This window comes from Vicugna pacos, chromosome 4 (genome assembly GCF_048564905.1).
Source record: "Vicugna pacos chromosome 4, VicPac4, whole genome shotgun sequence".
Lineage (NCBI taxonomy): Eukaryota > Metazoa > Chordata > Mammalia > Artiodactyla > Camelidae > Vicugna > Vicugna pacos.
Window position 1 is genome coordinate 73,383,479 of NC_132990.1, and position 20,447 is coordinate 73,403,925.

Consider the following 20,447-nt stretch of genomic DNA (forward strand, 5'->3'; position numbering starts at 1 on the left):
ACCCAGGGCTGCCAAGGCCTCCCTGCCTTTGGATTTTCACTTGTGCGGTTGGAACCCCTCCCCTGGAAGTGGCTCTTCTCCTGCCCTCACCAGCGTGGCCACCAGAGAGCGTAAGGTGGCAGAACCTGTACCTTGTGTCCCAGGGCGCCCTCTGCTGGTCTGGGGCCCACAACGGGAAGGGAACCTGGGGCATTTGGAACCTGCCCCTGTGCCCTGGGTTACCTGCAGCTGCTTTACCTTCTGCTCTTCTGCTTGAGAACTGCTGGCCTTCCTCCCTCCCCACCCTTACAGGATCAGGCTTCTGGGCCCAGCAGCTGTCTCCAGTGCCTGCACTCAGGCAGCCAGAGGGGTGGGGAGGTGGCTCCTTGCCTTGGTTATGGCTGCTGTGGCCTCCCCCAGCGCGGCACTGTGGCACCCGCATCTTCAGGTTTCATTCTTCAGAGGAGCCCCTCCCCCGTGCAGCCCCTTGACTTGGTCGTGTAAGCTCCTGGGCCTGGCAGAGTCGGTCAGGCACCCCCTGGGACTGGGCTTTCCTTTGTCCCGTCCTGGGGATGAGGTCCAGCTGGCCCAGCTGTGGTTCCAGAGCCTGGCAGAGTTATGAGAAGAGCTTTGGGCCAGAGCCGTAGGATTGGTGCTTTGTTCATTCCAAGACCAAAAATCATTGATTCTGGGTGGCTGTGACCTTGAGCAAGTCCCTTCTCTTTAGGCTTCAGGCATCCCTTTCATTCATTAAAATGAACATTTATTGAGCACTTCTTATGTGCCATGTTAAGGCACTAGGGATACAGCGGTGAATAAAACTGACCAAAAAATCCCTGGCCTCGTGGAGCTGACATTCTAGCAGAGAAGTAAATGCTGGAGGGTGGTAAGTCCTATAGAACAAAATGAGGGGGGAAATATCAAGTTTGATCTGAGAAGTTAACGTCTGGACAAAGACTTGAAGGTGAGGGGACAAGGTACCAGGATTTCAGAAGGAAGACCATTCTGGGCCAAGGAGCAGTGTGTGCAAACGTCCTGAGGCAGGAGGAGGACTGGCAGGTTCAAAAGGCAGTAAGGAGGCCACTGTGGCTGGAGCAGAATGAGCAAGGAGGAGCCAAGGTCTGGAGGTAATGGAGCCAAGGTTGGGGCCAGAGCAGGGAGGGCCTTGGAGGCCATTTTGGCTTTTACTCTGAGATAAGGAGCCGCTGGAAGGTGTGAGGCAGAGAAATGACATGATCTAACATATTTTAACATGATCACCCTGGTTTCTGTACTGAGAAATGAACTGTCTATCACTGGGTCCAGGGTAGAACTAAGGAGACATGTTAGGAGCTCATTGTGATGATCCTGGTGAGAACTGAAGGTGCCTCAGACCACGGTGTTAGCAGTGGGGGTGGTGAGAAGGCAGAGCTAGCAGGATTTCAAGAGGAGAGGAGGCTTTATAGAGGCCACTACCACCACTGGGAACCACCTCTCACTGCCTAGCCATGGTCAACCCCACTGTGTTCTTCAACATTGTTGGTGAGCTCCTGGGCTGCTTCTCCTTCGGGCTGTGTGTAGACAAAGTTCCAAAGACAGCAGAAAACTTGCATGATCTGAGCACTGGGGAGAAAGGATTTGGTTATGAGTGTCCTGCTTTCACAGAATTATTCCAGGATTTATGTGCCAGGGTGGTGACTTCACATACCATCATAGCATGGGCAGCGTCCATCCACAGGGAGAAATTCGATGAGAATTTCACCCTGAAGCGCACGGGTCCTGGCATCTTGTCGGTGGCAAATGCTGGACCCAGCACAAGCAGTTGCCTGTTTCTCATCAGCGCTGCCAAGACTGAGTAGCTGCACGGCAAGCATGTGGTCTTTGGCAAAGTGAAAAAGGGCATGAACCGTGAGGCAGTCTTGGAGCACTTTGGTTCCAGGAATGGCAAGACCAGTAAGAAGCTCACCATTGCTGTCTGTGGACAACTCTAAGAAATCTGACTTGTGTTTTATCTTAAACGTCAGCCCATTTCTTCTATAGCTCAGGACAGTACCCCTCATCCTCACCTGTTCATGGCATCCTGTAATCTTTGTGCTCCTGCTGCAAGTCCTTGGGTTCCATATTTTCCTTTCCTCCCTCCAAGTGGAGCTGGATTGCAGATTTGTTTATGATTATGAAATAAAAGCTAAACAACAAAGGAGAGAGACAGAGACAGAGCAATTGAGGTTGATGTCAAAGTTTTGAGCCCAAATTACTGGAAGAATGGAAATGTCATCATCCAAAATAGAGAAAACTTTGGGGTCGGGGGAGCTTTCTTGGGGGCAGGTCAGGAGATCAGTTTTAGACGTGCTGCATTTGAGATCCAGGTACAGGTGTCAAGTAGGAGTTGAATACATGAGCCTGGGATTCAGAGGTCCCGTCTGGGCTGGAGATCGAAGCTTGGCATCCCCTGTCCAGACCCAGAAGTCCTGGCCCCAAATCACACATTCCACCACCAGTTACCTGCACGGCTAGTCAAAAATGCAGATTTCTGCCCACCCCCAACACCCCTGCTCAGGGTTCTGATTCAGTAAGCTGTGGGTGAGGACTGATTGTTTCTGAACAAAACCACGTCAGATGATTCTGAGGAGCTGACAGGTTTGGGAACTGCTGCTAAATTGACGTTCAGTAAAATTGACTTTGATGATTTTTCACAAGTGTAAACAGTCATGTCACTACCACAACAATGAAGATATGGAATACATATACACCTCCCCAAAAGTTCCCCTGTGCCACCCAGAAAGCACTGGAGAGCACTGCTCTGTTTGCTGTCCCTGTGGCTTTGCCTTTTCTAAACTGTCATATCAGTGGAATCACACAGTTTGTGGCCTTTTATGTCTGTCTTCTTTAATCCAGCATAATGTTTTATCCGGAAGTTTTACTCAAAATTGAGCTTTAAAATCTCCCCTAATACTCCATACTAGTCTCTAATCTTAATACATGCTACAAAGAATGATTTATGAAACTTTCATCAAGACTTCCAAACATCCACCAATACCTACCAGACTGCTCAGGTGCTGTGTAAATATTTTGGTTTTCTCTGTATGCCCTGCTGTAAAAAAAAAAAGGTTGGGAAACCTTGCCCCGAGTCAAACCTACTGCTTGGGGGAGGCTTGGGGAACTACAGGGAAGTAAGAGTGGGGAAAGAGTCTGGAGCAAGAACCATGTCTACTCCTCCTCACTCTCCGTGGACTGCTTCTAATCTGCTCTGCCCACCCTCACCCCTCTGCTACCCATCAAGGTCAGTATAAATGTGTGCAAACCAAGAGATGAGTTGCTTTGCTATGAGTAAGTGGTAGTAGCTTTGGCTGTTTGCGAGCTGTTTTGCCTTTTTGTCTCTCTTCCAGTTTCTTGGCCAAATTTAGAAGCTGGAGAAGAGCCCTCCCCGCAGACCTCGGTGTGGTCTTGCCAGCCCCGGCATGGGCCTTGGGGGCAGAGAAAACTGGTTTGAGTTGTCTCAGCCCTTTTTAGCTCTGTGACCTCAGGCAAGTGTCCTGATCTTTCTCTAGGCTCAGTTTTCTGGTCTGTAAAATGGGGTTACACTTGAGCCAACCCCCATGAATGTTGTGAGGATTCACTGAGCTAATGCAGGTGAGCACGGTGTCTGGATGCTGCATGGATGGTCGTTGCTATCACAATGACCCTCCAGACAATGACAGAGAATCAGTATGGATTTGGGACATCTGCTTGAGTCAGAGGAAAGAGCAGGGCTCCAGGGAGGTCCTTCTCTCTGTAAAATGTCTGTTTCCCCCTCAGTGAAATGAAGGGGCATGACTAGATTTGCCCTCTAAGATCCCTCCCTGATGGCCTGGGAAGTGCTTCTCAAACTTTAGAGTGTATCTGAATCATCTGGAAAGCTTGTTAAACCACAGATTGCCATCTACCCCCCACCCCCCCGTTTCTGATTCATTAAGTCTAGGGTGAGGCCTAAAGAATGTGCATTCCTTTTTTTTTTTAATGCATATAGTAGCATACTATGTTGTCATTTTTCCGTAGTGTTACCTTTAGGTTTCTACTGATTCTAAATGGTATCCTTTTTTTCTTTTTTCAGTTTTATTAGGTAGAATTATTACAGCTTGACTGCACATATACATTATAGTGCATGTAAATACATATGTACAATATACTGCACATTTTTTTGTTTACATATATGTACTGATCATTGTTCTCAAGAACAGATTATAGCTTTAGCTTTTTAAACTTACATAGTTGTTAAAGGAATAAAGCCAACCACAAAATAAGAATCAACAGAATGCAGTAATCCAATCATAAAGGACAGTCAGATGTGCTTACACATATTCAAGAAATCAATCATCTAAGTTATAAATCATAAATAGTTCATTTTGTGTCCTTTTTTTTTTTAGATTCCACATATAAGTGATATCATGTGACATTTTTCTTTCTGTCTGATTTACTTCACTTAGAATGACGATCTCCAGGTCCATCCATGTTGCTGCAAGTGGCATTGTTTTATTCTTTTTTATGGCTGAGTAGTATTCCATATACCACATCTTATTTATCCAGTCATCTGTTGATGGACATTTGGATTGTTTCCATGTCTTGGCTACTGCAAACAGCGCTGCTATGAACATCAGGGTGCATGTATCTTTTTGGAATTTTATTTTTCTCCAGGTATATGCTCAGGAGTGGGATTGCTAGATCACATGGTAAGTCTATTTTTAATTTTTTAAGGAACCTCCATGCTGTCCTCCATTGTGGCTGCACCAAGAATGTGCGTTTCTAACAATTTCCCTAGTGCTGCTGCAGGGACCCCACTTTGAGAACCGCTGCTTTGGGCTACTATGGAAACCAGGACTCTCTTCTCAGTTGAGCCCTGCGTCCATCCAACCTCAGAGGCCCAGGGCCAGTAAGGGGCTGGCCAAAGGTCCAAGAGGAGCCAAGCCTTGAGAGGGCCTGGGAGAATTTTCTCTCCCTGCTGCACCCAGGACTTGAAATCTCTCAAGTCACCTGAAAGAAAAAGCCAGACCACTTTGGGGCACAGATTCCTCCTCCCAGGGGAAGTCTCATGGTGTTGCATCAGGGCCCTGGAGGAAGTGCTCCAGGATGGAAACAACTGGTAATTAGGCCCTTGAGCAAATGGAGAGGCTGTTCCTGAGTCTGAGGACCCGGGTGTCCTTCTGCTCTGAGTTTCACGCAGGGCTAGGGCCCAGCGCTGGAGCTGACAGCTCCTCCTTCACCTGTGGTTATTCCTAACTAACAAGAAAGGCCCATGTTCATCGCTGAAATTCAGAGAAACAGAATGAGGAAAATAAAATCACCAGTGTTAATGTTTTAAGATTGTGTCTTCTGGTTAAAAATTTTAAAAAATCTTCCTTAAACTGGACAGTGGCTCCATCAGTGTTTATCATACATCTTTAAATGGAACGTATGCATTTTGTTTGGGTTGAATTGTGTCCTCCAAAAGTTAGTATGTTGAAGCCCTAACCTCCATTATCTCAGAATGTGACTTTATTTGGAAACAGGGTTGTTGTAAATGTAATTCGTTAGGATGAAGTCATACTGGAGTAGAATGGGCCCCAAATTCACTGTGACTTATGTCCTTATAAATGGGGGAAATTTGGAGACAGACACAAATGGAGAAAACCATTTGTGGACTGGAATTCTGCTACCAAGGAACTACCAAAAGCTAGGAGCCTTCCCCCAATACCTCTCTGTTCCCCTTCTTCTGAGATTTTCTTCCTCCTCCTCATCACTGGCCTCTAGTATGTGCACGAGTGTATATATGTGTATGTGTTGAGGGGGTATGGCCTCTCAGTCCTGCCCGTTCTTGGATTCTCCTTCACAAAAGCCCCAGAGAACTGCACTGGCAGGGAAGGACCCTCCTTAGATGGTGAGTAGGGAACAAAACCACAGAGGCAAAATCCTTCAGTGGGTGGGGAGGGGAAAGCTTTAATCATCTCATCTGGTCACATTAAGGGTGGTTGACTGTGTCCGAGAGAAGGCATTGGAGAAGAACCAAGCTGGGTCTATAAGGAGCCCTGCACATGAGGTGGCACACGTATTTATGCTGTGTCAGGGTCATTTGCATCTTACCATATCATTCTGAAAACCTCACTACTATCTGAATGACTGGACGAATTTTATTGGGAAAATGACTTTTCTCTTTGTGTCAGTGTTTCTGGATGAGTGCTTTGGCTCAGTAATAAGTCTGTGAGAACTTTTGTTGGAAAAAAAAGTGATTGGCTGAGGGTGCCTTGAAGACTTAGTGGGATGTGTTGGTCTGGTGTTCATCACACTGGGCTTAACACACAGTAGGGACTTAATAAATATCGGTTCATTGTATGTAGGAGCACTGAGAAATGATCAAAACTCTGCATTGGAAGTGTGCACTTTTATTTAATGACTTTTTTTTTATTTTGGGGGGAGATAATTAAGTTTATTTATTCTTAGAGGAGGTACCAGGGATAGAACCTAGAACCTTCTGCTTGCTAAGCACGCGCTCTACCACTTGAGCTATACCCACCTCCCCTCTTTGCATTGGGGTGGAAAGAGACATTTTACAGAGATGTTTGACTTAAGCCTGGAAACAAGGTTATCTTGGGCAGCAAGAAAGACATCACTTCCTCTGAAGGAGAGGCACAAGGTGGGGGAAGTTAAAGATGAGGGAGAGTTGGGAGAAGGTGAAGGGAATTCCACTGGATGGCTTTATTTTTTCCTACGAAAAAGGAGAGTTGGAATATGGGATGGAGAAGAGGCAAAAACCTGAAAAAGCCACTGTGGGGTGGGGAAGGGGTCCAGGGACAGAGAAAACAATTGCTGGGCAATATTGAGGGCTAAGCTAAGGGTGGAAGCAATGATTTGTGGATTTGATCTTTGCAGAGATTCAGGTGGTTTGGTTACAATAGGGATTGGGGATCCATCATTTAGTCAACAGGGGAAAAAATGAGCTAGTCGGAGGAATGGAGGGCTCCCTCACACTGAGGAATGAATACTGTAAGCATTAGACGGTGAGCAGGAAGGCAGAAGAATGACTTCTGCTTGGAGAAGGGGGAGCTGGAATTTAAGATTTCAGGTGGACCTGGGGGTACATGGCTGAGGTGCGGGGAAGGTCACGGAGATGAGGATGTCAAGGAACTGAGTCTGGGCTGGCTCTGAGGATGTTAAAGTCTCCCAGAATCCATGGCGGCTCTGTGAGCCACGTGACAGAGCCCCACGATTGGTTGACAGTGAAGCATAGTTGAGAAGATGGCGACTCAGCAAGAACCTCATTAGAGTAGGTCTGTGTATATATAGCGACATACAGCGTGCAGGAGGCCAGTGAGGAGGGGACGCGGACCCTTCCTCCCACCTGGACAAAGACAGAGGGATATAGGACGGGGAAAGAGTCTTGAGTGGTGTAAAGAAGCGGGCTCCATGTCTGCACCAACAGGGGAGGAGAGACGGGGCTGGATTTTCAGAAGCAGCGCTCAGCTCCGGACACTATCTTGTTCTGTGACTCCTCTCTGAGCCCAGTGATCTAATACGTATCAGAGGGAGCGGATTAGATTTTGGGGGCTCCTTTGAGTTACGGGAACCGAGGAGGACCGAAGGAAGAGTAAAAATGGCGGAGGGGGAAAGCCAGGCCTTGAACAGCGAGGCAAGCTCGGGCCAGGTCCGTCAGTGGCGTCGTGCGTCTCCATGGCGACACGACTCGTGGCCCGGAAGTGGGCGGTGCCTTTGGCGGGGCGGGGCATCTCTGTGACGCCAGGGGCTGGGCCTAAATGGCGAAACCCGAGAGGCTCCCCGGGGGGTTTGAACTGGCCAATGGGCGAGCTGCCGATCGGGTGTCGAAAAAGGAGGCGGAAGCGGGGAGGAGTCGCCGCCGGGGCTGGACTGCATCCGCCGCGGCGTCTCCATGGCACGACCCTGGCCTCCGACTTCAACGACTTCATAAGGAGGCGTTTCTGGGCGCAGCCGTGTCGCTCCTGGTGAGAGGCTGCCGGCAGGCGGGATCCAGGACGCTCTCGGGCGTCCCGCGGCCGCCGCCGGGCCTGGTCCCCACGGGCGGGATGGCCCCCGCCGAGATCGCCGGGTCCCGCTGTCCCCCCGGGCCGCCCCCACCTGCACCCTCCGGCGCGCTCGTCCGGTTCCCGTCAGAATCTGGCCCCCTGCCCCGCCCACCGGCGCGGGCCTTCTCCTCCCGCTAACGGGCGGGCCGGCCGCCTCTCTCCTCACCTGGCCACCGGCAGGGCTCTGCTCCCTCCTCTGCTGCCCTCCGGCAGGGCTTCGCCCTTCTCTCTATGGGCAGAAACTGGGCCCCTCCTGCCCGCTGGTGGGTGGTCGTCCCGCCTCTCTGCGGACGGAGACTGGCCCTGCGCCCTCTTGCCCGCCGGTGGGCGTCGCCCCGTCCCCCTCGCCCTCCCAGCGGGCCTCAGCCCGGCAGTTATTTGCCCGCTCCTCGTAGGCAGCGCTGTCCCCGGGGACCGCCCCCGGGCCGCCCGACCCGACTAGGCTCACCGGACCAGCAGGCCTCCTGGGCGTCCCGCCCTTCTCCCTGCACTACCCGGCGTCTAACCTGCTCTAACTCAGATAGTAAATCCCAGCGGCCGCTGCTGCGCCTGGGAGGATTTTCCCTCAGCGGACAGGGCACCCACTCGCTGCCTAGCTTCCCTTTCCCCCTGCAGCCTCCGCTCCTCCCTCCTTCAAATACTATTGGTCCTCTTGGGTATCTATTCTGCCGGAAACGCCCCTTCTCCTAGGAGACAGTTGCCCTGGCCCCGCCCCGAATATCCCTCCAGCTCTGTGTGCCTGTTCCGGCCCTCCGGGGCCCAATTGGGGCCTAGCGGTTCTCTCCCGCCCTCCTCGCATGCCAACCAGCAACTCAGGTTTCCCCTCTGGTGGCCACCCACCTTCCCTCCCTTTGTGGGGCCTGGGAGTGGTGGTCTTTTCCGTCGAAGTTCCGCCCCCCCGTCCCTCCCTGGGGAGGGGAGCTCCTACCGCCCCGCCCACCCGCCTCCCCGCAGGTCGCTCAGCCTCTCCTATCTCCCAACACTTTGGCAGGACAGTTGCTGTGCGACTTGGACAGTAGAGGAGCGCCTCCCAAGTTTTCATCCAACTGCCAGCCCCAAAGCTTCCACCCTCCTCCCCTCAGAGAGGACGTTTGATGCCGGGCCCCTGAGATTCTCATTGACAAGCCCCTCTGGGTCCCCCTGAGCAGAGCCTGCTGACCCAATTGCCCACCTTTGTGGCTTTGATGCCTAGCCATGTCTGCCTCATCCTCAGGCGGCTCCCCCAGGTACTACTAGTGTTGGGGGCACGCCCACTGTATGGCGGGGAAAAGTGGGCAGGGGCTCGCTGGAGGCTTCTCTTTTCAGCTTCCCTGTTCTGTGTACTGAAAATCTGGACCAAAACATTTAAAAATAATTTTTAAGAGGAGGTGGAAAATACATGCACATAATTCCAGCTCTGTCTCCCTCTGGTTCTCCCTCCTCCGTTGCCCCAGTTCTTGGTAGCAAATAAGATCACCATCATTGTCATTGGAATAGTCAGAACTTTTTTGAAAGGAGGCTAGGTATAAATAACAATAATGTCTGAGGTAGATGTGGCAGTTAGTCAGATGTTGATGGAATCCAGGTGGTTTGATGGAAAGCCTGCTGAGGGTGAGAGCTTTCCCAAATCTATCAGCTTTAAGCGAACAGAAATGTTTTACTTGAGGAGGGAAAAAAAAAAAACCCTGTCTGCTCAGATTTGGTAGTCCTTGGCTAAATAATTAGTGGCGTTCAATAATTTTTTATCAAGGTGCAATATACATACAGCAAAATGTATGCTAAAGTATTTAAAGATTTTTATGTTGTATTATGTTTTTCCTAAAATAATGGAGGGCAAGGGCGAGGCCATATTTTGGGGCCATCAGGCAGTGGGATGGATCAAATATACTTTCCAAGTCCCTTCCCATCCTGGAATTCTGGGAGGTCCTGCGGCCAAATTTTGGAGATTAAACTTTTGCTTTATTTGCAAATTTGGTGATGGGGCTGTTTATGTATAAGCAAGATGGATTACAAGTGGTATTAAAAAAAATTAAACAAAAATAACCCCACTTCATAGGTGCTTAAAGGATAGCAAGTGGAATACTTGGGGAAATAGTCATTTTTCATCCTCTCAATTGAATAATTGTATGGATATGAGCCACAGAGACTTTGTTCCTGAGCCTATTGCTCTGTCTTTTCATGTCTGTCATTCACTGAGCATTGCTCCAGGCACTGCCCTGGGCTCTTTCACACTTGGGCAGACTAGGATGTTGGCTGTTGCTCACATGCTGCCTGCTTTTTGTCCCCTGACAGACAGGGTGACAGCTGGGCTTCTCAGCAAAAGGTCATAATACGTGTGATGCAATGGCAGGTTAAAAGACTAGCCCTGTGAGTGCCCATCACCCCGTTTCCATCCCCCTGCTGGGCACACCATGAGTGTTTGGTGCTCGTGTAAAGGGAGCCAAGTAATTCCAGACTGGTTCTCCTAGCTGTGGATGTGTTAACCGCCATATGTAGTATATAACTTTGGGAGATCTAAGAAATAGAAGAGCCCTAGTTTTCTGCTTATAATCTGGTTCTTGTGCCTGGGTTCAGGTTTCCATCGTGTGGGAAGAACGGAGTAACAAGTCTCACGCAGAAAAAGGTCTTGAGGACACCTTGTGGCGCACCCAGTGTGACTGTGACGGTAGGTGAGGTGCGCCTGGAGCAGCCCTCCAGTCTGCGGCCCTGCCAAAAACCACTTCCGCGGGTCTTGACGCTTTGTTAGATGCCTTCATGCATAGCCTGCTGATTGATTAGATTTTGGTTTTGCCTGTGGTCAGGCTGCCAGGTGTGAGGAGGTTGTCTTACCCTAATTCTTCCAGACAAATTTCAAAAATCTCAAAATAGACTATCAAAAAAAAAAAGTAAAGAAATGAGGGGAGATTGCTAGCTGGTGGTGGTGGGTGAGGGGGTCTGTGTTCTGCCCTGCTTATGTTGTCTTCAGAGTACACAACCTTCTCATCTCGGCATTTCCTCCAGCTTTCTGTCTTCATCGTCTTCATCGTCTTTTACCTGCCTGTTGCTCAATTTCTTTTGCACCCTAACTGTTTTATGTGTTTCCCATGCTAATCTGCACGCCAGTTCAGATTCCAGTGTAGGAGTCACCTGTTTCCCTGCTGTGCTGTGCTAAATCTCAGGAGGCTTGGGAGGAGACTCAGCTCTGAACACCCAGGCGCCTGGGTTTGGGCTCCTTGGTAGAACTTGCGAGTCTTGCAGTCCCTTCTCTTGAGCAGACCAGCACCTCCCTGGTGGTCTTCAGCTGGGATCTCTGCACAAGCCTGCTGAGTGGCTCCCGCCTTGCTTCCTGCCTGCATGCCAGTAGTCCTGGTCGCTGTCCTGCTCGCTTGGTGGCTAGGCTTTCAGTGGCCCCCAGAGGCTGTGAGCTGTTTTTCATGCCCAGTTTACTCATCCACAGATCAACCTTTTTTGTGTTGTCCTCCCACGCCTGCCAGAAGCGAACCATGAAGGACCGCTCTTCAACTCCCCCCTTACATGTTCACGTGGATGAGAACACCCCTGTCCACGTCCACATTAAAAAACTCCCGAAACCATCAGCGACCAACAGCCAGGTAGGAGCATGCCAGGGGCGTGAGGTGGAGGCTGTGGAGCAGGGTGATAGCTCCCAGCTTAGCCTCCCTGCGCCTCTAACTCCAGAGGTTTGCAAGACAAATGCTCGCTCTCTGAGGTCAGTCACCTGGTTGGAAGGTAGGCAGGACTGTCATCCAGAAATGGCAGCAGTAGCCTTAGTCAGAAGAGGCTCCCCTGCAGAGTTGGAAGCGGATGCCACCAGAGTGATGCCACGGCCAACTATGTGGGGAAGTGACTCTGGGTTTGTCCCTTTCCACAGAAATCTCATAAGCGCGGAATGAAAGGGGACACCGTGAATGTGCGGCGGAGTGTCCGGGTGAAAACCAAGGTACCTTGGATGCCCCCTGGAAAATCATCCACCCGGCATGTGGGATGCAAGTGGGAGGTAGGCTCATTCTTGTTCAGGCTTTTCTTCTCGGATTGGTCAGGTTCTAGCAAGCCTTACACTCGGTATGGTTCAGGGTCGGCCGTAGCTCTCAGAGACATCCCAGCGGGTCCCGCTTACTGAGCGCCTTGCTAAACCCTGAAAGTACGGGAATCTTCTCGAGTCCTTCCAACACTGCGATGTGGTAGGTCCCAGTGTGCAGATGAGGAAACCAAGGCTCAGAGAGGTTAAGTCTCACAGAGAGAGTCACAGAGCTGGAGTTAGGACTCAGGGGTGTCTCATTTCAGAGGCTGTTCTCGTAGCTTCTCTGATTTGTACGTGAGGAGCTACATGTCTTGCCCCATGTAACCAAGATGTCTGAGGCATAATCTAAAAATACATACCAGAACGTACATATCCAAGAAAGCATCTCCTCTTTTGTGGTCGCCCATAAGAGACCATGTGCAAACTCCATAGATACCATCAAAACTACTGGCACAACCTCCTGAGGAATAATTGCCTTCAGTATTAGTTGTCAAGGTGCCAAGGGAACTGTTGTCTTTTTTTAGCCATACCTCAATAAGTTTTGCTTGTCCATCCATCCATCTGTGCAGTAATTTCTTACAAAAAATCTGTGCATTTCTTGAGACACTGCTGGGCTTCGGAGTTATAGCTGCAAACTGGCAGACATTCCCTCCTTATGCTTACATTCTAGTCAATTGCAGTGAAAAAAAAACCCAATGATAAGACAAGGCCTTTTGGCTGTGTTTTAGACAAAGATTTCATTGTTAGAACCACTGAAGGGCTTGAGACTACTGTCGGCCCTCCAAATCTGCAGGTTCCACATCTGCAGGCGCAACCAACGGCAGATTGAAACACACACACACACACACAAAATCCAGAAAGTTTTAAAAAGCAAAACTTGAATTTGCTATGTGCTGGCAACTGTTTACATAGCATTTATATTGCACTAGGTATTGTAAATAATGTAGACATAATTTAAAGTATACAGGAGGATGTGCATAGATTATGTGTGAAAACACTACACCGTTTTGTATAAGGGCTTTGAGCATCCTCGGATTTTGGTATCTGTGAGGATCCTGGAACCAATCCTCGTGGATACCGAGGGACAGCTGTACCTTAAGATGTTGATGCCTGATCTATTTTGAAAGGTTCATTATTTTTCTGATAGCTTATTACTTTTAAAATTAGAAATAACAGTAATTACTCTGAAGTTTATAGTCATACTCCATGCTCTTGACCCAAGACCCTGATGTACCATTTTATCCCTAAGAGACAAAGGAAGTATGGGTATTCTAGGGAAATGGAAAGTGTCTGCATATCTCTCTATATTAAAGTACAAGGAAGGTTGGAATTAAAATGCTTTCTTAAATTTTTTACTATGTGTACCTCACTAATAATCAGTGAAATGTAAATTATAAACAACTGTATTTTAGAAGAAAACAACAAACTATCATTTTTATTGAATGGAAAAAAAGTTGAAAAGGTTACCAGTATCTCGTGTTGACAAGTGTATGGCATATGAATGAATCTCTTTAGATGGTTTTGAGAGGACGTGAAACCGACCCAGTGTTTCTGGAGGCAGTTTGGTGGCGCCTACTTAAACATGGATTCTCTAGTCTTACACTTGGAAACTGATCCTAAAAAATTCACTGGAAAATAGAGGGATCTGGGTATAAGAATGTTTGCTAAAGCACTGTTTGCAATAGAGAAAAATTAAAAGCAACCTAAATGTTTGTCAGGAGGATATTGGTTAAATCATGACACATCCATACAATGGAATATCATGCAACCACTACAAGATCGAGCTAGATAGTTCTACGTGATAACGAAGCACAGAGAGGCGCAGCACGGAGAGTTTGGTTCTATTTGCACAGAAAATGGTGTCTGTGTGTCCATGTGCATATGGATATGTTTGTATGTGCAAACATTTTCTGGGATGATCTACAAGAAGTGGTAACCAGTGATTATCTCTGTTTGTGGGAGGCTTTAATGCTTCATGTTTTTATGGTCTGCTTGAATTTCTTTTTTTTTAATTTTTAAAAAAATTTTTTGGTATATATATATTTATTGACGTATAGACAGTTCACAGTGTTGTGTCAGTTTCTGGTGTACAGCACAGTGCTTCAGTCATACATGAACATACATGTATTCATTTTCATATTCTTTTTCACCATAAGTTACTACAGGATATTGAATATAGTTCCCTGTGCTGCTTGAATTTCTTTATAACAAATTTGCTATATTTTATCACTTAAAATGCTTTTTTAAAAAGGAAAAGACTTGGTAGTTTTCAAAAGGTACATATAAGTTATGGTGCTATGAAAATGGACTTCCTGTTGACATGGGTCGCTTGGAGCTGTGGTGGTTCCCTCTGGAAAGCTCAATGCCCCTTCCAGTCCTGAGGCCACAGAACCCTATAAATGGAGGGGCCCAGAGATGTGACTTGCCGGCTGTCAAGCAGTAGCTGTCTTTCATGCTGTCCTCTGTGGCCAGTCCCTTTCCACTTTTCAGTGGCTCTCCCTGTTCCCGGGAAGCCCCAGCCTGGCCCTTCCCTTAAGGGCGAGAGAGAAAAAATCGGAGGAGGAGGAAGTTTGTAGTGGAGCTGGACATGGGCCCTAGAAGTTGCGAGGTGCACGTAGGGACTCTTGTCGATTTTTAAAACCCCTTTTGGTACATAAGCTGATCTCTGGGAGAAAGCAGGTCTGGGTTTTTCCTCCCCCCCTATTAATAAATAAATAATCTCTTTTTATGACAGAAAGTTGAAAGTACAGAAAAATAGACAATCACCTGTAATTCTACTCCTCTAATCTGGCTGCTATTAAGTTTTAAAAACATTTTGCTAGAAACTGCAGGATAATACACGCATTGGAAGTGTGTCGCTTGGTGAAATATTTTTTTTCCTTTTTTTGGTGGGGGGTAATTAGGTTTATTTGTTAATGTTTAGAGGAGGTACTGGGAATTGAACCCAGGACCTCATACATGCTAAGCATGCGCTCTACCACTTGAGCTATACCCTCCCCCTTGGTGAATTTTTACAAACAGAACATACTTGTGTAACTACCACCCAGCTCCAAACACAACATCACCAGCTTCCCCAGAAGCTCCTCTCTGGTTCTGCTCCTGTCACTGCCATCCCTGAGGATAACCCCTTTCCTGAAACTATTAATATTTTGGTACCTTTACTGTCACTTTTTCCTATGCAGTTTTTTTTTTAAATTGTGATCATACTGTCTGTATATTTTTCTCTTGTCCTCCTTTTAAACATTAAAAATAACTTTTTTTTTCTTATAAAAGCAATGCTTAGTCATTGTTGAAAAATTAGAAAGTCTAAACAAGCACAAGGAAGACAGCAAAAAGCACCTGGAATCCCACCACCATGAGAAGACTCATGTAACTTCTAGGTGCAAACCTTCCTGATTCTTCCTTGTGAATAGCCTCTTTCTTTTGATTTTTGTTAACAGTTGGATTATATTTACTCACTGTTGTATAATATTCTTTTTTCCACGTATTTTAACTATACATTGCACATTATTTTTAAGGCATTATTCCATTGTGTGTACATTTGTGTACTGTTAAGTATTTAACCAATACTATCTTGTTATATATATTTATCTATATCCTAGCCTTGAATTTAAATATTGATTCATATTCTTAGATATTCTTGATAAATCCCTGGAAATAGAATTGCTAGGACAAAGGGCACATACATTTTTTAAATTGCACCCTATGAGTCTTACTTGTTTGAGATAACAGTTCCACCCTCACTGGCCATTTTTCTTTTATTCCTGATAGCTATCATCTTTCCCTGGAAATTGGCAGAGAAGTTTAGCTACCTCAGCTTAAGAGGAGCAAAGAACTGTGCAAATAATGAGAAATAACAATTACTTAATGTACTGGAATAAATTTATAGAGTGAGAATGAAGTTCAGTAGAGCAAAACCCCATGGAAACATTGGCCCCTAGATTAGAGTATCTTTTTGAAGTCTTAAAAGTAAAGTGTTATAAGGCTTTATATAAATTCTTCTGAGGGGCACGCACATACATTAAATTTTTTTTGTTATGCTTATGTATTTAAGTATATTTCCCAGACATACCATTCTAACCATAAATTATTCAATATGCATTTGTAATAATGTTTTCTCCATAACCAAAATAACAGTGATTAGTCCTGAAAATTTCATTTTTTAAACTTCATTTCTTAATATCATATAATATTCAATATTCAGATTTCCCCACTTGTCCTTAAAATACCTTTCAAAGATTTGTGTGCCTTTGTGGCTATCCACTATCATGTATTCACGTTCATTTAAAAGACTTTTTTAAAAAGTCTTTATAAGACATATCTTATGTCTACCCTAGGTATATGAAAATATCTATTGCCCCAAACTTTTGCCAACTTTGGGAATTACAGTTTTTGCCAATTTGTTATACCCTTCGTTTTAAAGTTGGCGTTGTAACACAGGCTTTTTATTTGTATGTTAGAATGTCTTCAAAAACATCGTTTAAACAAGGGATAGGTAATGAGTATTCTTCCTCCTGGGGTCCCTGTGGTTGCCCGTTGGCAGTTTTAGCTCTTCCTGCCTCTTGTGGACAGCTAGGTGTGGTGGAACCAATGGTTGCAGTTCTGTCTTACGAGATCATATGTCTCTCCCTCCTCTACATCAGAATCCACCCCATTGCCTGGAGATCACGCCACCATCTTCAGAAAAGCTAGTCTCAGTGATGCGGTTAAGTGACCTCTCTACAGAAGATGATGACTCGGGTCATTGTAAAATGAACCGTTATGATAAGAAGATTGACAGTCTCATGAATGCGGTTGGTTGTCTCAAGTCTGAGGTGAGGGAGTGGGGGGCTGGGACAGCTAGTGTCCCGAGGACGTGCGGGACTCCCCAGGTGGGTTCCTGCTGGACACTTCCTGGCTGCCTCTGCAGGCCTCCCAGGGCTTCAGATGCCTCTGGGGAGGTAGTTGGGGCAATCTGGGGCCCCTCTCCATCAAGAACTTAGCCCGGTTCTGGCCCTGACCTGTCTGGTGCTCTGTATGGATGCCCTGGTTTGGTTTTTTACAAAAGTAAATGAAGCCAGTGGTGGTATTGTCTCTGTTTTGGAGATAAAGTGGCTGGGACACTGGGGCTTCTGTCTTCCATTTTCTGCAAAATTTGAAAAAAACCAAAAAAAAAAAACCAAAACAAAAAAACAGGAAACAAAACCCCAAAGAGGCGAAGGAAGCTTGTCCTCAGTTGCTGGGCTGTGCCTTTGGATGGGACGTGGCAATCTAACTGGAAACAACCTGGAAGCCCAAGGCCCCCAGCTAGGAGGTTGGTGGAGCTGCCATGGAATCCAGGTCTTGGTTGCTAGCATGGCCTGTGTTTTTAATCCATCCCTTCGCCCGGAGCCCATGGGCCCTCCTGGAGAACCTGGGGCTGACTGCCTGGCAACAGGCCCGCCTTTCTCCACAGCCCAAGGGACAGGGCCTTTCTGTGACCTCTCCTCCCGTGGTGTGTCAGCTGAACCATGGTTTGTATCCTGGCTCTGTCCTTAACCAGAGAGTCACTCAGGCTCTCTGTGCCCCCATCCCTCAGTAATGAGGAATTGAGAGGAAGAGTGTCTGCCCAGAGTCTTTGTGATGATAGGGACTGAGATTGCGTCCCAGAGGCCCTCAGTACCACGTAGCGCACAATCAGAGGTGCCCTCCGCTTGGTCCAAAGCAGCGGGCCTAGAGACGTGGCAGAGAGGAGCCACCTCCCCTCAGTGGCCCCTGCCTGCGTGCCCCTGCACAGGTCAAGATGCAGAAGGGAGAGCGCCAGATGGCCAAAAGGTTCCTAGAGGAACGCAAGGAGGAGCTGGAGGAGGTGGCCCAGGAGCTGGCCGAGACGGAGCACGAGAACACGGTGCTGAGGCACAACATCGAGCGCATCAAGGAGGAGAAGGACTTCACCATGTAAGGCGGCCCTGACGGGCGGGCTCCCTCCAATCGGGCTGCCTGAGCCCTGCGGATGGAAGGCAGGGGAGGTGGCGGCCCAGGCCCTGTTCCCAGGTTGTAGGGCTCAACACAGTCCCTGATACTCTCAGGATTCCCAGTGAAAGAAGCCTTTCTGGGAAAAACAGCCCAGTGCTGCAGGAGGGTTCGGAGCTTGGCCGTCGGTGCCGGGAAGAAGACGTTCTAGGGGGTGGGAATCTCTCATGGGAAGGCCCCTAGGTGGGAGGAGTTTGGGACTGAGAGATGGAAAGCAGGCCAGGGCGAGGAGAGAGGGTGGGCCGAGGGCGAGAGGTGCCACGGAGGTTGGCAGGAGCTGACTCTTGGTGGCACGTTGAGGGGTTTCCAGTGCAGGGAGTGGGGGGGGGGCTCGAAAATGGTCCTGAAGACGATGGTTAGGCGCCCATGGCAGTGGCTGGGGACAGAGGTGATGCTAGTTTCTGTCTGAGGGACAGCAGGTGATATAATGTCGCCTGGGGTGGAGGCCCTGATCTGGGGCCCAGGTGGCCTTCTAGAAGGCTGCTTAGGCCAGAAGGGCCATCCCTGCCCCCTCCCCCACCTTTCCCTGACCAGGAGATAGATAAACCTCGCAGGGCATTGTGAGGCGAGCCTCGGAGCTCTGGGCGGGCAGAGGCCTGGGAGGGCTCACAGAGCCCTATTCTCTCTGGCCCCAGGCTTCAGAAGAAACACCTCCAGCAGGAGAAGGAGTGCCTCATGTCCAAGCTGGTGGAGGCTGAAATGGATGGGGCTGCCGCTGCCAAACAAGTCATGGCCCTGAAGGACACCATCGGGAAACTGAAGACAGTAGGTGGCCAGCAGAAGCACCCAGCGCTGGGGCTGGGCCCAGAGGGGGCAGCTGCAAACTGTGGTGGGGTCTTTACGCAGTCATCATGCTGACTATGACATCTTCAGGCCAGGGCAGGGCACACTTAACTCCTCAGCCCCCCACTCCCCATTCACTTCCAGGGCCTGACCCTTGAGGATGACCTTTAGTGGCCAGGGCCTCTAAGGAGACATCATCATGGGTCTCCTGGGGTCACAGTGAGTCGAGGCACGCGTCTGATTCCTGCAAGTGTCAGCCACCAAGTGTCATCGTCCAGGAAGCGTGCCTCCTCCAGGAAGCCTGCCCTAACTATTCTCACCCACACTGAGCTCTCCAGCCCTTTTCCCACTTGGTGCTTTCAGCAGGCTCAGCTCCTGCCCGTCCTACCACGTCTACCCCCTCTAGGAAGCCTGCCTTTGCCCAGCTCTTCTGGCCTGGGCTTCCTGGTACCAGCACCTCTTAAGTTCTCCATGGAGACTCCCTGTGCCAGCTCGTCCATTCTCCCCCTGTGCCATGTAAGACTGCCTGCTGTCTTCCAGGAGAAACAAATGACCTGCTCGGACATCAACACCCTGACGAGGCAGAAAGAACTTCTCCTCCAGAAGCTGAGCACATTTGAGGAGACCAACCGCACCCTCCGAGACCTGTTGAGGGAACAGCACTGCAAAGAGGTGAGCTGCGGGCCCGGCCCCCTGGGCGCCCCTGCGGAGTCCCAGCCCTCTAGCACCGCAGGCCCATCCTCTCTGAGCCTCAGGCTCCTCATCTGTAAAAAGAAAACACGACTGGTACCTGACCTGACGTGGCTATAGATTGCCAAAATCATTCACATAAAATGCTGGGAGCTGTCTTCATTGTTGAAGCTGACCTGGTGGCATAGGAAGGACCTCAGAAGTCAGGAGAAGGGTAGTGAGGAGTCAGGGAGGGGTGCAGCCCATCCCAGGGGTCTTGCGGCAAAGCAAGGAGAGGACTAGGCCTGAGTTTCGGTGCAGTAAAAAGATGACTAATGGCTAGTGGACACAAACTGTATGGTATCACTTTGTTTCCTTAAAAGATGATCTCTGAAATATATTTTATGTTAGCAAATGATTCTGAAAAGACTGACAGTATATATAAACGGCTCTCTTCCTGTTAGGTTCAAACCAAGGGGAAACCTAGAGTCTCAAAATGCCCGTACTTATGAAATATTTTTCTTAGTTTGATTTTTTTTTAAATGTCAATTTGTTTTTATTTTAAAAATTAATATTTAAAATTAGTAATAGTGTACCCACTATCCAACTTTCCAAACAAAACCTTGCCCACATAGTTAAATCCCTTGTGTCTCCTTTGGTGACAACCTCTCCTGCCTGTCAGAGGGAAACTTTATCTGGAATCTGATCGTTTTTGACTTACCTGTGTAACCCTAAACCATGGATAGATTTGTTTAGCATGTTTTCAAACTTTATATAAATGATATTGCTCCATATGTAGTCTTCTGAGTTTGCTTTTTTCACTCAATATTTCTATGAGATCCATCCATTTTTATCCTTGAGGCCTAAGATATTTCATTTTCACCGTTATATTCCATTTTATGACAATACCACAACTTCTCTACCCACTCCTCTGTTGCTGGAGACAATTTACAGTTGTTGGCTCTTACAAGCAGTATTATTTTGAGCGTTCCTGTGTATTA

General features: G+C 48.1%; 1 protein-coding gene and 1 pseudogene across 14 annotated transcripts in view; both read left to right on the forward strand.

Moving 5' to 3' along the window:
* The first annotated feature begins 1,466 nt into the window (after nucleotides 1-1,466).
* LOC102541380 (peptidyl-prolyl cis-trans isomerase A pseudogene) lies at nucleotides 1,467-1,975 on the forward strand (annotated as a pseudogene).
* Nucleotides 1,976-7,674: 5,699 nt separating this feature from the next.
* Nucleotides 7,675-20,447, forward strand: part of ODF2 (outer dense fiber of sperm tails 2) — a 33,230-nt gene continuing 20,457 nt past the window's right edge. Inside the window, exons 1-8 of one of the 14 annotated variants that reach the window (XM_015240289.3) lie at nucleotides 7,747-7,925; nucleotides 10,560-10,650; nucleotides 11,459-11,575; nucleotides 11,854-11,979; nucleotides 16,647-16,817; nucleotides 17,759-17,919; nucleotides 18,630-18,759; nucleotides 19,318-19,449. In XM_015240289.3, the coding sequence (XP_015095775.1) occupies nucleotides 7,762-7,925; nucleotides 10,560-10,650; nucleotides 11,459-11,575; nucleotides 11,854-11,979; nucleotides 16,647-16,817; nucleotides 17,759-17,919; nucleotides 18,630-18,759; nucleotides 19,318-19,449 (1,092 nt within the window). In that variant the 5' untranslated portion in view covers nucleotides 7,747-7,761. Of the gene's footprint in view, nucleotides 7,926-8,121; nucleotides 8,270-8,728; nucleotides 8,823-8,997; nucleotides 9,233-10,559; nucleotides 10,651-11,421; nucleotides 11,576-11,853; nucleotides 11,980-16,646; nucleotides 16,818-17,758; nucleotides 17,920-18,629; nucleotides 18,760-19,317; nucleotides 19,450-20,447 lie in introns of those variants that run through there. The other 13 variants (XM_072960221.1, XM_072960214.1, XM_072960217.1 and 10 more) reach the window with 13 other exon arrangements.